Source organism: Girardinichthys multiradiatus, chromosome 8, assembly GCF_021462225.1.
Source record: "Girardinichthys multiradiatus isolate DD_20200921_A chromosome 8, DD_fGirMul_XY1, whole genome shotgun sequence".
Lineage (NCBI taxonomy): Eukaryota > Metazoa > Chordata > Actinopteri > Cyprinodontiformes > Goodeidae > Girardinichthys > Girardinichthys multiradiatus.
The window spans coordinates 23,196,668-23,213,458 of NC_061801.1; the positions used below are offsets into that span (position 1 = coordinate 23,196,668).

At 40.0% G+C, this 16,791-nt stretch overlaps 1 protein-coding gene across 2 annotated transcripts in view; it reads left to right on the top strand.

Moving 5' to 3' along the window:
* Positions 1-16,536, top strand: part of LOC124872455 (mediator of RNA polymerase II transcription subunit 13-like) — a 128,688-nt gene extending 112,152 nt beyond the window's left edge. For both annotated transcript variants that reach the window (XM_047372477.1, XM_047372478.1), the window contains exons 16-31: positions 315-493; positions 1,760-2,688; positions 2,793-2,972; positions 3,115-3,344; positions 6,863-7,061; positions 7,159-7,432; positions 7,531-7,786; positions 7,876-8,064; positions 8,162-8,385; positions 10,125-10,267; positions 11,382-11,540; positions 11,926-12,090; positions 12,225-12,385; positions 13,903-14,067; positions 14,715-14,824; positions 14,938-16,536. In XM_047372477.1, coding sequence (XP_047228433.1) covers positions 315-493; positions 1,760-2,688; positions 2,793-2,972; positions 3,115-3,344; positions 6,863-7,061; positions 7,159-7,432; positions 7,531-7,786; positions 7,876-8,064; positions 8,162-8,385; positions 10,125-10,267; positions 11,382-11,540; positions 11,926-12,090; positions 12,225-12,385; positions 13,903-14,067; positions 14,715-14,824; positions 14,938-15,070 — 3,696 coding nt within the window. In that variant the 3' untranslated portion in view covers positions 15,071-16,536. The remainder of the gene's footprint in view (positions 1-314; positions 494-1,759; positions 2,689-2,792; positions 2,973-3,114; positions 3,345-6,862; positions 7,062-7,158; positions 7,433-7,530; positions 7,787-7,875; positions 8,065-8,161; positions 8,386-10,124; positions 10,268-11,381; positions 11,541-11,925; positions 12,091-12,224; positions 12,386-13,902; positions 14,068-14,714; positions 14,825-14,937) is intronic.
* The last annotated feature ends 255 nt before the right edge of the window (positions 16,537-16,791 follow it).

A 16,791-nucleotide genomic window follows, 5' to 3' on the forward strand; every position in this document is an offset into this window, starting at 1 on the left:
GCTTATTAACTTAAAGACAAAACTAATGCACTTCATTCATTTGATTATAAGTAAAAAATGACTAATTGTACCATTTTCCTCTAAAATTAAACTTTAACATCTCGTAATGCATGGTTGCTATTGTAAAGGCCACGTCCCTCGTGTGCCTTTGTGAAACAGTTTCAGGCTGTTGGGCCTCAGTGGGGTGTTAGACCTTGAAGTAGGACTAAGAATTTGCAGCTATATGTTGTTGTTGTTGTTACCACTCAGCTGACAAGTAATTGTGAAAGATGTTTCCTAAAAACCTTAACTAACATGCATCTGACTCTCTCCAGCCACAGATTGTATCCTCCATGTTTGCACCATTGACCTGCCTTCCCAGCCAAACTTTACCTCCACTGAAGATCCCTGAGCAATGTTACTATCGTCCATCCTGGGTTCTTTTGCCCAAAATGGAGCATTTTACACCCATCATGCATCCACAGAATACTGCATTCACCAAGGATGGATACATGTAAGAATAATGGGCCTAAGTTAAAAGCAGATATTTAGATAAAGTTTATAAAAAGAAAGATAACCTTTTTATTGTCACCGTCTGACATTAAATCAGACTAGGATTACCAAAATAATAACATTTTTAGTTGCCTGAAGGTGCAATACTCATCTGTTAAAGCAATTATATACAAGGGAAATCATATCATCCAGCCGTCATATATTTTATTGTGAAAATGTGAGCACGAACCCCAGAACAAAAGCAAAAGACCTTGTGAAGATGTTGACCAATTTCATTATTCACTGTGAAACGAGTCCTGTACAAACATGGGCTAAAAGGCCACTTGTTAGGAAGAAGCCATTACTTAAAAGCAAGATCGGTTTGCAAATCCGCACAGAAACTAAAACCTTAATATTTAGAAACATGTTCGGTGGTCTAATGAAGCTTAAAGTGAAGTCTTTGGCCATAATAATTACCATTACATTTTGAGGAAAAAGAGGAAATCTTGGAAGCCAGAGTAAACAATATAAAATTGTACTGAGTACAAAAGTACAGAGGTGGCAGCATTATGTTGAGTAGGTGTTTTCCTACAGGAGGGACTGATGCACCTCACAAAATAGATGGTATCATGAGAAGAAAAAAACGAAAGATTGAAGCCAGGAAAAGCTTGGACATACGAGGGTCTTCCAAATGGACAATGACCCTAAGCAAATTACAACGTTTGTTACTAAGCAGGTTAAAAACCACAGAGTTAACATTTCAAAGTCACCATCTTTACGTCTTGACCTCAACCCCATAGAAAATGTATGGGCAGAGCTGAAAATGTGTGTGAAAAGAAAGTGGCATACAAACCTGACTGTTACACCAGTTCTGTCAGGAGAAATAGGTCAACTTTCCAGTAAACTATGATGAGAAACTTGTGGAAGGATACACAATACCACTGACGCAGGTTATAATATAAACACAATTAAATCAACTATGAAGGGAATGTAGGTAAGTTTTAATCTTGGAAGAAAGTAATAGAACATTTTCTAAAACATTCTCTCAGTCAGTATTCTGGCATTTGGCAAATAGAAATAGTTATGGTAATCCTAAATGACCTAAAAATGAGACGTTTAGTCTGATTTGATTTCAAACTCTGGAAAAAATAGATTAGCTCTCTTTTTATTCAGTATACATAAATATGATATTGCAACTGTAGTTGTCCAAGCAAATGGATCCATGTGATCTTTCAGAGCTACTACCCAGATGTTTGACTGTTTGTTTTCTCTAATGTGTGTTTTCCAGGAATACTCCCAGTGTTAACATCCTCACAGACCAAGACTATGTCCAGATGAGCGTCAACACTGCCTCTTTAAGCACCACAACTGGCATCCTTCCTTCTCCGGCCACGCCACGCTTCTCTGTGCCCACTCCAAGGACCCCACGTACACCGAAGGGACTTAATGCTGCAAGCTCAGGGCAGGGTTCAGTGAAGCAGGATGGTACTGAGCTCAGCTCACCAGCCTCTACACCCTCCACCAGCCTGCCTCTAAGTTCTGTAGAGCATTTAGCTAGACCAGGGCCCCCTCTTCCCGAGGCCCACAGCCTCTATGTAGTTCTTCTGCTTTCAGACTCTGTCCTCAGCGTCTTTAAGGATCGTAACTTTGACAGCTGCTGCATCTGTGCATGCAACATGAATGTCAAGGGGGCAGATGTCGGGGTGTACATCCCAGACTCCACTTGTGAAGATCAGTACCGCTGCATGTGTGGCTTCAGTGCCATTGTGAACAGACGCCTGGCTCATGGCACGGGTCTCTTCCTGGAAGACGAGCTTGACATATTTGGTCGGACTTCTGAAGGAGGCAGAGCAGCTGAGAGGAGGCTTGCTCTTTGTCGCCGGGACTCGACAATGGGAGACTGCAGGGCTCAGCAGTCTCAGGACGCTGGTTCTGGCTCTCCATCGGTCATGATTGTTATTCAGGAACAGTGCTCCCAGCCAATTTCTTCTCTGGCTTCGCTGCATCTTCCAATAAATTCTTTCTGTCATGGCCGCAAGGGGCCGCTGCTCCAAAGTTGGATGTCTGAAAAGCAGTGGGCAGATGCGAGCGATGCTTGTGTGGACTGTTTCAATGCTTTGGAGCAGGGGCTCCAGTATGTGGATAACCCAACAGGAGGGAAAGTTGATCTCGCTGTTGTCAGAAGTACTGCTATTCATTCCTGGCCTCACACGAATGGTAAGTGCTACTGCTATATTTATATCATCTTTTGTATAAAGACCCTTGCATACCTTTTCATACCCTCTTGTGTATGTGTGTCTGCGTGTGATTGTACTCCAAAGTGGTGGACATGAGCAGGTTGTCGTCGCAGGATATGGTTCGCATGCTGCTATCGTTGCAGCCTTTCCTGCAGGACGCCATCCAGAAGAAGAGGACAGGACGGACTTGGGAAAACATCCAGCATGTTCAGGGTCCACTCACCTGGCAGCAGTTTCACAAGATGGCTGGAAGAGGCTCCTATGGTGAATTCACTTTTTTTTTTAAATATATATATATTTTTCTCTGTGTGTTGGAGCAGGGATGCAACTAAAAGTTGCAGACCCCTGTTCAATGCTGAGTGTAAAAGTGGCTACAGACTAATATGATAATCTGTATCTGTCTCAGGTTCGGAGGAATCACCAGAGCCCCTGCCGATTCCAACAGTGGTATTAGGTTACGACCGAGAGCGGGACTTCTTGGCGTTGTCCCCCCTGGCTTTGCCTTTCTGGGAAAAGTTGCTGCTGGAGCCGTACGGTGGGCAGAGAGACGTTGCGTATGTGGTGGTATGTCCGAATAGCACCTCCCTGCTCGCTGCATCGCAGGCATTCTTTCAGGAGCTCAGTGCTGTTTACGAGGTAAGTTCACATTAGAAACATGGTCTACAGTGCCTTGCTAAAGGTTACATAGCTCCTTGAATATTTTCATATTTTGTCATGTTATATCCACAAGCTATAATGTATTTCATCTGGATTTTGTGATAGACCCACATACAGTGCCTTGCGAAAGTACTCGGCCCCCTTGAACTGGTAAACCTCTTGCCACATTTCAGGCTTCAAACATAAAGATATAAAATTCAAATTTTTTTGTGAAGAATCAACAAGTGGGACACAATCGTGAAGTGGAATGAAATTTATTGGATGTGTCAAACGTTTTTAACAAATAAAAAACTGAAAAGTGGGGCGTGCAATATTATTTGGCCACCTTGCGTTAATACTTTGTAGCGCTACCCTTTGCTGCAATTACAGCTGCAAGTCGCTTGGGGTATGTCTCTATCAGTTTTGCACATCGAGAGACTGAAATTCTTGCCCATTCTTCCTTGCAAAACAGCTGGAGCTCAGTGAGGTTGAATGGAGAGCGTTCATGAACAGCAGTCTTCAGCTCTTTCCACAGATTCTCGATTGGATTCAGGTCTGGACTTTGACTTGGCCATTCCAACACCTGGATACGTTTATTTATGAACCATTCCATTGTAGATTTGGCTTTATGTTTTAGATCATTGTCTTGTTGGAAGATAAATCTCCGTCCCAGTCTCAGGTCTCTTGCAGACTCCAACAGGTTTTCTTCCAGAATGGTCCTGTATTTGGCCCCATCCATCTTCCCATCAATTTTGACCATCTTCCCTGTCCCTGCTGATGAAAGTAGTCCCAAACCATGATGCTGCCACCACCATGTTTGACAGTGGGGATGGTGTGTTCAGGGTGATGAGCTGTGTTGCTTTTACGCCAAACATATCGTTTTGCATTGTGGCCAAAGAGTTCGATTTTGGTTTCATCTGACCAGAGCACCTTCTTCTACATGTTTGGTGTGTCTCCCAGGTGGCTTGTGGCAAACTTTAAACGAGACTTTTTATTGATATCTTTGAGAAACGGCTTTCTTCTTGCCACTCTTCCATAAAGGCCAGATTTGTGCAGTGTATGACTGATTGTTGTCCTATGGATAGACTCTCCCACCTCAGCTGTAGATCTCTGACGTTCATCCAGAGTGATCATGGGCCTCTTGGCTGCATCTCTGATCAGTCTTCTCCTTGATCGAGATGAAAGTTTAGAGGGACGGCCGGGTCTTGGTAGATTTGCAGTGGTCTGATACTCCTTCCATTTCAATATGACTGCTTGCACAGTGCTTCTTGGGATGTTTAAAGCTTGGGAAATCTTTTTGTATCCAGATCTGGCTTTAATCGTCTCCACAACAGTATCTCGGACCTGCCTGGTGTGTTCCTTGGTCTTCATGATGCTCTCTGCGCTTTGAACAGAACCCTGAGACTATCACAGAGCAGGTGCATTTATACGGAGACTTGATTACACACAGGTGGATTCTATTTATCATCATCAGTCATTTGGGAAACATTGGACCATTCAGAGATCCTCACTGAACTTCTGGAGTGAGTTTGCTGCATTGAAAGCAAAGGGGCCAAATAATATTGCACGCCCCACTTTTCAGTTTTTTATTTGTTAAAGTTTGACGCATCCAATAAATTTCATTCCACTTCACGATTGTGTCCCACTTGTTGATGATTTTTCACAAAACATTTGAATTTTATATCTTTATGTTTTAAGCCTGAAATGTGGCAAGAGGTTGACCAGTTCAAGGGGGCCGAGTACTTTCGCAAGGCACCGTATAATAACACATTATTTTGAAGTGATAGGTAAAGATGCATCATTTGGCAAGTGTGACACGCATAGGTGTATTCATAATCTGATCCCTTTTAAAATGTTGCACAACCAACTGTATTCAGAAGTCTCCTAATTAGTAAATGGAATCTACCTGGAAGTTATTCTTGGTATAAATACAGCTGTTCTGTGAAGACCTCAGAGTTTTGCTAGAGAACATAAAAGAACAAAGAGCATCGAAAAAGACCAAGGAATACAGTAGTCATGCCAGGAATACGGTTACACAGAAGTTTAGAGCAGGATCAGGTTATAAAACTAAATACCAAGCTTTAAACATTTCATAAAGCACTGTTCAATCATCCGAGAAATGTAAGGAATTTGGAAACAACTGCAAATCTAATAAGGGTTGGCCGTCCACCCTAACTGACTGGCCATTAAATGAGAGGATCAATGAGCTGCAGAGATCCATAGCTCAGGTGGAAAAATCTGTTGACATGAAGACTAATGAGCTCTAGATGAGCTCTGCCATTTCTAATGAAAAAACAAATTGCTCAAATTTCCAGCCATAAATATTCCAGGACCTTGTTGAAGGCTGCATAAGGTTGACGAGACATTTCTACTAATATTAGAAGCTGTGTATATATTTAATACTGTATCTATAGCTTTTAGCTGCAGATGTCTGCAGTTCAGGCTCAGGGGAAAGAATTTGTCAACATGTCAACTATTGGTTAAAAAATCTAGAGATCTCGCCTTTATGGAAAAGTCACAAGAAGGCCACTGCTAAAAGAAAGCAATTAAAACTCTTGTTTAACGTTTGCCACAGTCTTAAGAAGGGGCACAGCAAGCGTGTGAAAAAAGGTGCTCTGGTCAGATGAGACCAAAGTTAAAGTTGCAATCTAAGTTGCAATCTAAGTTGCAATCTAAACACATCCTACCCACTGTGAAACATGGGGGTTGGCAGCTTTATGCTGTGGTGATGCTTTTCTTCACCAGGGACAGGAAAGCTGATCAGAGTTAATGGGAAGATGGATGGGGCAGAAGACTTGATACTGGGGTGGAGGTTTACCTTCCAACAGAACAACAAACCTAAGCCTATAGCTACAGCAATAATGGAGTGTTTTAGATAGAAACTTATCGGTGTAGTGGAATGGCCTAGCCAAAGTTTAATCACAAATTCACTGAGATTCTGTAAGAAGATAGGAAGAATTGAAAATTGTTGTTCACAAATGCTGCCTATCTTGTAACATTGCAAAATGTGAAAATTCTGTTTATTGTCAAAGAAGGTTTAGGACCCAAATGAAGACAGGTGGGCAGAGACAGCACGGTAAATTGAAAGGGAGTTGAAAGTTGAAATAACCAAAAGGAAAACTCACAGCACACAGGTTGTAATAGATGTAGGCATGAACATGGATAGCCTTAGTATGGAAACAGTCAAGGACATAGACAGGCTTGACTTAGCATGAACAAATAGTATACTCCAGCAAGGAGTAAACACAACAGAAGGGTATAAAAAGAGCATGACACAGGTGAAAACAAAGAGACTGATTGGCATTAAGCCGGTGGACCAAATTAAGCTGATTACGGAGGCTGTGGCTGAGAATAGAGTCAAAACATGACAGAAACTGAACCAAGAAACACTGACAATGAATGTGAAGGTACCTTACAAGTAAAACATTCAAGGAGTATTAATACATTTTCAAAGCACTGTCTCCAAATCTGAGATTTTGTAATGTATTTTTCTAATGGAAGAATGACTCGTTTTGCAGACATGCCGTCTCGGAAAGCACCGTCCTTTGTCCAAGGTGTCCAAGGATGGCCTTGTGCAAGTTGGGGAGGAAGTGGAGCTAGAAAAGCTGGAGGAGCTGAATGTGGATCAGTGGTTGAATGGACAATGGGCTGGACAGCAGCACAGTGACAACTTAAACAAACTTAAATTATATGCTTACGCTTTGAAGGAGCAGTTAGGTGAGAATAAATAAGCTGATTATTTCTGGTCTTTATTTTATGTTTTGCTTCTCCTTTTTAATTATTAAAAAACAAATTATTTTTCCTCTTCTTTAAGGCCCTCAGATTGCAGCCCTGACTTTGGATAGCAATCTTTTGTTGCCTCCCAAACCGCAGCCTCCTGTAAACAACACATCCTCTTCTGGGCAGCGTCAAACTTGGAGTGCTGATGGAGAACAAGCTTCAGGTGCTGTTAGTGCATCAAATGCATCAACCCCGAGTGGAGCCATCTCAAGTCAGCCTGGGGAGATAACCCAAGGCGGTTGTAATGATTTAAAGGGCCATGCCAGTTCCACACCAGCAGCCAACACAGCAGTGGATACTCCTGAACTGTAAGAGAAATGTTTTAGAGCAGTTGCTACAATTTAAATTATGCTTGAACAAGAGCAAATGTTATTTAGCTTCATGCCTCTTTTGCTCCTTTCTGCAGCTCCTCAGAGCAGACAAGAATCGGCATCCCCACTGTGGCTGACTCAGCGGACAGCATTGCAAACCCACCAGCAGTTGTTATTTATGTTGTCGATGCTTTTCTCAGCTCAAGTGGAATGAGACATGAAGGGGGAGAGGAGGAGGAGGAGGGGGAAGAAGTAGAGTCAGGAAGCATTTGGCTTCTCGGGCTTCTTCGCTGCTACACAGAAATGCTGCAAAACTTGCCTGAGACAATGAGACCAGCACTGGTTCTACAGGTAGGAAAATATTTTATATACAGTATGACAGCTCTGAACTAAACAGACATGTTGTTGCAGTTTGATTCCCTCCTGTGCCCGTGTTTCAGGTGGTGCCATGCCAGTATCTTCTCCAGCCAGCGAGTGGAGAGAGCCGTTTGTACCTGCAACACCTGCGCTCCCTGGCCTTCTCTTGCTATTCACAATGCAGACGGCTGCTACCCCAGCAAACGTATATCAAGTCCCTTACTGGTTTTGGACCAGTGTCCACTGTCAGTTCAGTACTGAAGAGTCCAGAGGTCTGCATGAGAATATAGCTTGATTCAAGCTACATATTCTTATACCAGTGATCTAATGTTCTTACTCATAAATGTACCTTTTCAATGTTTTATTTAGTATCCTAGACCACTCCAGCTGTATTCACCAGCATTCATACTTGGGCCGACTCGTCCAAAGCACCCAGAGCCAGGAGAGATATGGGCAGAGGTCCCTCCCAAATACAACGTGCTCTATGTAGGATACTGCCTGTCCCATGACCAGCGCTGGATCCTGGTGTCCTGCACCGACCAGCAGGGGGAGCTCCTGGAGACCTGTATTATTAACATTGACGTTCCCAATAGGTAAACAATGGTTGCCCTTTGCAAGCTCCTTTATCTGCACCCAATCTTGTATATTTATAAATTCAGTAGGCAAAATAAATATATTTCTTAATATTTAATTTCCTCAAATTCATACCAGATGTTGGTAAAAAACCCAGGTAAACCAAAAATAAATCAAGGCAAATTAGACCACAGTGAAGTTATGGGTACAAAATTGGAATAAGTATTGAACATGCTTACAGACCTTTATAAAGTAAAAACCTTTTTTCGTAATGACTCCAAGGTATCTTCAGTTTACAGGAACTAGTCACATGCATTGCTCAGGTGTGCTTTTGATCTATTTTTCCACACTGATTCTTTAACTCTTTCTGTGCACTCTAAACTTCAGTTCTTTCCATAGATTTTCAATTGGATACAAGTCAGGGTATTAACAGGGCCATTATAGCAGTTTTACTTTCAAATCAACTAAATGTTTCCTTGGCTGTGGTTTTTAGGACTATAATCCCGCTTAAAAATCCAAACTTATTTCATCTTTAAGAATCTCCAATTACGTTTCTCCATTCATCCTCCTTTCGGTTTTATGAAGTCTGCCAGTACCATATGCTGTAACACAGCCCACACCATGACGTTCCCACCTGCATACCTCACTATTGACTCTGTGTTTCTGGGGTGATGTGCAGAGCCAGTCTTCCTCTGCAAAGACATCCAAACATGTCACCTTTGGACTCATCTGACCAGACTATATTCTCCCAGTATTTCACTAGCTTGACAAAATCTTTTGCAGTAAATTCTAAACAGGCTTTAACATGCGTTTTTTATAGCAGTGGAGTCTTGCACAATGTTTGTACATAGAGGCCATTGCGGTTTTAGAGCATTACCAATAGTTTTCAGGGAAAGACTGTCCCTGCTATTTCCAGGTCCTCCTGAAGCTCTCTGCAAGTGCTCCATGACTGACGTACAACTGTTTTGATTTTCCTTGGACTCTGTCAAGTCTCTTACTGAAATGATTTTCTTTCTGCAGCCAGATTACATCTCAAACAGCACTCACAGAAACATTCTGAAGTTTCGCAATTCAGCTGTAGCCATTGCCATAGTTAGGTTTTTGCAACAGTAAGAGTGTTTTGTAAAGGTCTCTGCATTTACAAATCGTACCACTCGGTGCAAAAGTTTGGAAAGTAAAAATGTTTCAATCAGAAGTTGTTCTGATGCCACAAAAACATGAAAAAAATATTTGTGCGTTTTAAAAAACAGAATTGAGATTTTATAAATCCCAAACTGTGTTAATGAATCTCTGTGCAGTGTTAAATTATCCTGTCTAACTTGGACATGTCTAGATATTTTAGATTTAGATCCAATGCAGTCCAGATTCTTCAAAAATAGTGAGTTACCCTTTAATTCAGCCCCGAATAGAGATCTCAAATCAGTCGCCTACTTCTGCACTTTTATCCAGCCAAGGTGAACTGTATAGGCATAGTATCCTACAGTGATCACACAGTGCACAACATAGCTCACTTTCCATTGACTGGACATGCAAGATAGTAGCAGAAAAATCAACTGAAAAAAATCAACCCCTACCACAGAGGTGCCTTAGGTGATTAGCCATATCACCTATATCAAATACCACTTCTGGATTTATGCTATTAATACCGCGCTTGGAACATATTAAAAGAAGTTGTGCTTAACTATGATGCTGCTCTTTATAATATGTCAAAATATTGTAAATAATGTGTAATAATGATATGAATTGCTTTCCTTTTTAGAACAAGGCGTCCCAAAGTATCAGCTAGGAAGATAGGTTTGCAGAAAGTGTGGGAGTGGTGTATTGGCATCATTCAGATGACCCCACTGCCTTGGAGGATCGTTATAGGTCGATTAGGCAGATTGGGTCACGGGGAACTAAAAGGTGAGTAAGTCCTCAGGATAAAATGTCTTTGCTGGTTCCATTTTTTGTGATGAGTTATGGCCAATGAAAATGTGCTTATTCCTTTATACTTATTTAGATCAAAATTACTTTCTTTTAACATCAAAAATACCAAAAGGGCAATATATGTTTGTTTTTCTTTCTTTTTGAATGTGATATTTGACAATACTATCATATAAAATAATAGTAAATTCAAATCAGTGGGAAAATGCAATAATGCAATTTTTAAGGAGCCCTGTTTCTTATGTGGAAATATCCAAAGTCAAAGATTTGATTAAACTGCTATTAAATATTTTTAATTTGGTTTGTTTCAGTTAGAAAAAACATTTCTTCTGCTGGCACTGGTCTAAGCAGTCATTAGCTTGACCCATTTAATATAAAAGTGTAACTGCTTTGCCAAACATTGCCTAATGCAAGCACTAACAAATTAAAAGCACTACCTCTAACATTTCCATAAAATTGACCTTTGAATGTCCATGACCTATTCCAGCTCAAACGCCAGGCAAGTAGCAGGATTTACATCCTCTCTGGATTGTAACCAGTAGGAATGCTTAAAGAAAGCTTCCCAGTAACAAAAATGGAGGTTTGGGAATGCCAGTTCACCCTTGCTTTTGGGTTTCTTAGAGGTTTCTACTCAGTCTGGAAAAGTCTGAAAATATTTGGAATTTCTTTTTAGTTTTTCCAGGTCTAGAAAAGTATGGAAAAAAAACTTTATTTCCAGGCCTTACTCCCCATGCAATTATCTAAAAGTTATGCCCTTCCTTCTTTCCTTCTTCGAATCCTTCTTTCCTTCTAGTTAGTTTTGTTTCCTGGTTCCATATTTAAGTCATGCACAGTGTGAAAAATATCTGCAATAAAATCATTGTGAATGTTTTTGTTATTTAAAAATAATGTAATGGACTAAGAACTCTCGAAATTGGATTTGGGAAAAATCCAAAAAAGTTTACACAAATGATGTGTAAGAACCCTGGTTTCTGTAAATATTTATGTTTGATACTAAAGACATTTAGACCTCCAAATGTAAAATTAGATTATGGAAGGTAAGGTGACAAAAAGTATTTGGGGAGGACCTCTCACTCTGTGTATTTTAAACTAGACTGGAGTTCACTCCTCGGGGAGCATTCCCTCCAATCAATTGGACGGCAGCTGAGGGAGGCTTGCCGTGTGTGTGGGGTCTCAGCTGCTGAATCTCCCTCCATCCTCAGCGCCTGCTTGGTTGCCATGGAGCCCCAGGGCTCATTTGTGATCATGCCAGGTATGTAGTAACTGCACAATAAAATTCTTTACTGGTTTATAACTAAACAATGCAATACACTTAAAAAGTGGAAGTAAAGAAAAGTGTAAGTTGTATTCAGTTTAAATTACAATCTTTTTTTTTTAAATTACACCATATGTTTCTCATTTCATTTTTATACTGAATTTTGTAGACACTGTGCCCATGCTGTTCAGCATTAAGTCCCTCTATAAGGGGAAAACACATGCACTTTCTTTGATTTTAATTATTTCACTTGTAGCATTGCACACCTTTAACATGCATAAGTGGGTGCAATACATGTATTGGTCTGCAATACATTATATGACCTCTGTATGCAAATAATGCACAACATGGAATAAATTACCATCCTATTTCTTTTTTCTAGATGCAGTGACCATGGGCTCTGTGTTTGGACGCAGCAATGCTTTAAACCTTCAAACATCGCAGCTAAACACACCTCAGGATGCCTCCTGCACACACATCTTAGTCTTCCCAACTTCTGCCACCACCCAGCTGGCTCCCAGTTCCTACCCTACAGAAGACAATAATGGTATTGACTTAGAGGATGAAATATAATAATGTAAATAACATTAAATGTGACTGAAACAGGGATAAATCTAAGCTCTTATGTGCAGTGTTTTGTGTTCTGATATTCTGTTCCTTGTCCGCTGTTTCTTTCCTCAGACGACATGTTTGATCTTCCCTTCCCTGATGAACTGGAAAATGATATTGGCCATGACATGATGCTGATCACATCACTTCACTCACCCCCCAATACCTCTCCCGTGCCATCGCCTGGGTCACCATCAGCGATGGGAATAGGATCACATTTTCACCATACCAGGGTGAGTCAGGTATTAGTTAAATGGTAAATGGACTGGACTTATATAGCTCATTTCCAGTCACACTGACCACACAAAGCGGTGTACTCTAGAGCCACATTCACCCAAATGCACATACATTCATACACCGATATGCAGATCGGTGGGCAATTTGAGGTTAAGTGCCTTGCCCAGGGGCACATCGACATGTGGCAGGAGGAAGCTGGAATCAAACCCACAACCCTCAGATTGCAAGACGACCACTCTTCTCACTAAGCCACAGTTGCCTAGTTATGTAAAGAATTGTGAAAAGTGGCTTGAAACTAAACAGGAGCTCTGGAAAAATGAACAACTAACTCTTGCCCACTAAATGCATAAGATAGGAAAATATTGTCATATATTCAAAATGATCTTAATAGCAAACCCACTTTATCAACACTTATAGGCTGTAATATGTTTTATTACCTTGTTTAAGCTGCGATGGACTGGCAACGTGTCCAGGGTGTACCCCGCCTCCCAACCATAGACTGCAGGAGATAGGCACCAGCTTCCCCGCAAACCACTATGGAAGAAGCGGTGGAAAATGGCTGACTGACTGACCTTGTTTAAGACAATATATTGATTAAAAATGTCATTGGGAATTAATTTAAATCCTCAAAGTCAACATGTTTATTTTGAACTTCAGTGCCCATTGATAATTGACTCAGTTTGGTTTGCCAAGTTTTTGTGATTTAAGAAAATATGACCATAATAAATTATTTCAAATCTTTTTCCACGTATAAGATTTATTACTTATAATTCAACTGAGAAACAGATCTGTTGATCAGACAGAAAGGGAAAAAAAAGTAAATAAGCTGTTAGAACCTGGTAGCGTAAGTTTTACTTGTCAAATCCCACATATCTGTCAGCATTTTCCACAGCTTATAGATGATATCATGATCTTTCTGCTTTGGTAGGTCGTCAACATGTTCTGGCCCTTCACAATCTAATTGTTGTGTCCTTTATTGGTAGATTTGGGGGTGACGTTTAATGTTTTGCTCACAAGCAACGACAGAAACAGTGTGCTTACAATGTGCATGGAATATGACATTAATATGATTATTTAATTTACATTAAAATATAACTCTGTTAATGTAACTTTAGAATTATGGAGGGTTTTCTATGTTTGTACATACCTGGTGCATTTGTAAACCTTACTGTTTAAATTCAAGTGTTCTTGGGGCTCCAATGGGATCATTTGACCTTAAGTAGTTGTAAAGTTTGCTTTTGCAATTAACTTTTAAAAAAGGTCTTGATAGTGAAACTGATAATAATTAGGGTTGGATGGGGATATCCCTATTTATAACCTCTTTACTCAGTACAATTGAAAGCTTTGGCATTTTTTGTGAAGATAGGAGTTGATATTAATTTTGTTAGAAAAACAAAACCTTCATTTTAATGGCAAATGCTCACAAATATCGGCCGTGGCATCATGAATAAAATGAAAATGAAAGTAAAGGAATGAAGGTCATAACTTTTATGGTTCTGCTTTGTGTCTGTAGAGCCAGGGAGAGCGCCTGCTGTCCAGGGACAACCCTCCAGAGGAGCTGAAACAGCAGCCGCTGGCTCTGGGCTACTATGTCTCAACTGCTCAGGCAAATGGACTGCCTCACTGGTTCTGGGCATCCTGCCCACAAGCTGAGAGCCAGTGCCCACTCTTCCTTAAGGTATTTGAAGCATAGCATGTTCAGGCCTTTGGGGGATGTTCTGGATTCAGGCTTCCTACACAGGATGTTCATGTTCTGACATGTACAATTCCATACTTTTCCACACTCAACTTTCCCGTGGCAAGTAACTCTACAGAGGCAGGTTTACATATTGAGCCAACTAAAATCAGAAACAGGAAGAAAGGATCTGAGAAACAAAAGAAAAGAAGAGCACAAGGTGGAAGGAGGAAGGATAGAATGGAGGAAGGTAGGGCACACGGAAGACAGGAAGGACAGATTGATGGTTAGAAAAAGTGTGGAAGACAAAACAATGAAGTAAAAATACAAGAAAAAAGAACTAAGGATACAATGAAAGAAAGGAACAAAAAAAGCAAAAAAATAAGCACAGAAACAAATGAAGGAACATTTAAAAAATGGGACATTGATTAAACTCCGTGTTTTTCCATTAATTTTCTTCTTGCATACTTTTCCATCAATCTGGAAAATACTGATTTAATCTTCAGACTTCCAGACCTTGTATGAACTCTGGGGAGTTAAGACACACAGGAAATAAAAATAGATTCAAATGTCTGAAAACACTTTAATCACTGAGCTCTGCATGGTGAAATTTCTGCTTTGACTCTCTGTAATTTGTTTCTTCACTCCAGGCATCTCTCCACCACCATATCTCTATAGCTCAGTTAGATGAGATCACATCTGAGAAGACCAAGCGGACCCCTCACCCCTTAGACTCAAAGACCACCTCTGATGTCTTGAGGTAAATGCAAATCAACCCACACTTTTTATATCTATGTTTTATATTATGAAATAAGTCTTAAAATGTCAGAACCTCATACACTATTTTTATAAAACTGAATATTTATCTTGCAGGTTTGTGTTGGAACAGTACAACGCCCTCTCTTGGCTGACCTGCACACCTGCCACACAAGACCGTCAGTCCTGCCTGCCTGTCCACTTGGCTGTCCTGGTCCAGATGTACAACGCCATTCTGAACATACTGTAGCTTTGTGGACCGATTGGAGTCTACAATGTTTTTGTGCCTCTTTCTGACCACCAGAGAGCACCACTGCTCCTTTGTTGCTCTTGAGTAGCCATGGATTTCATGGGCAGGGCTGAAATATGGGGGGCAAGATCAGTTGTGACTCTATGAAACTGTGCAACGAAGAGAAAAACAGGTGGCTCTCCAGCTATGCTCCCCCAAATAGCAGCATGTCCAACATGGGCAGCGCAGAAGCATCTGACGAATGGAGTTCTGCCTGATTTTGTCACACCAGTAAATAAAGGCATCGAAGCAGGGCTACATAACTCCATTCTGTGCAACCAGCATATTGCATGACTACACAAACACATTGATTTGTTACATCAGTGATGTTTCCAAAGTTCTCCTACAGTTCTGCACTGCTGAGCTCTTCGGACTTGCGGCTGGTTGCTGAACACTTTTTCCTAAGGGAGGAACGTTTGATAACACCACTTTTCTCCTAACTTTCCAAAGTGTTCCAGATATGAACATCATAGGACGTATTTGACAAGATGTGATATTTATATTGTAAGGCATACATTTACAAAGAATTGAGACTTATTTTTAATATTAAAAACAATGAAAGTAGAAACAAAACCTTTTTTTCCCAGGTGACTGTTAATTGTCTTGGGATCCAAAATAAAATGTGTCAATTTAATGCAATTGTAAAAATGCCATATTTATACAGATTATATCATGTCTTAGTATTTGATATATATGAATCTAAATAAATATATATATAAATGTAAATACAAAAATTTATTTACCTCTTGCAAACAGGCACTTAATGATGGGATGAGCAAAGCCGACTCTAGAAGTGCGCACATTTATGATGCATTTTTTGTTCTCTTTTATTTTCTAAGCTTACATTTTTATTTAATAAGTTTAACTTAAATTGATGCAGGAAATACAGTATATTGTATATTTATGAAGTATTCATATTCTGCCAAAAAAAATCAAAACTTGAAATACACAATAAAATATCCCGGTGTTTCAAAATGATCAGATATTTAAGAATGACCCATTTATTTCATTGGCTTTCCTAAATGATGTCAGACAAACCATCACAAAGGCTCAGTTTCTTCAGCCTCCCTCAGTCTGCTCTTTGTTAGAGTCCAAGCATGTTTGTATATACACCTTTCAGATGTTTAGCTTTTGTTTTGCTATTTTGAAAGATCTGTACATTTCATGATGGTTGGTTTATTTTAAAGTAATTCATATCATTTTTATAATTATTTTTTTTCGCTGTGACCTTTTTAAGATACAGTATACAGTTAAAAAGTCATTGAATTCCAACCAGTTGCCAAGTAAGCGTACACAAATGTACAGACAAGTGCAAAAATTTGTTACATCTGTCATCACTTTGAATATTACACAGATCACCTTTAGTGGAAGTGATCTGTTACTTTTACACTCTTTTTTTAGTAAATTATTAAAACTCTTGAGAATGATGCAGCATTCCGTGCTCTTCTTTTTAACACATAAAGTGTTTTATTGTTATTGTTTTTGCCCTTGTGCATTGAATTGACTTTAAAAATCTACTTCCTACAGGACCGGTGTTAGGATTGTTGGATTTTATACCGGCTAATATTGCCTAACAGAGAGAAAGAAAATCAAGGCACAAACCAATCTGCAAAGCCACACAGATTACAAAAGAGGTTTAAAATCCACTTCCCACCCCCAAAATATAGATTAACTAAAATAAA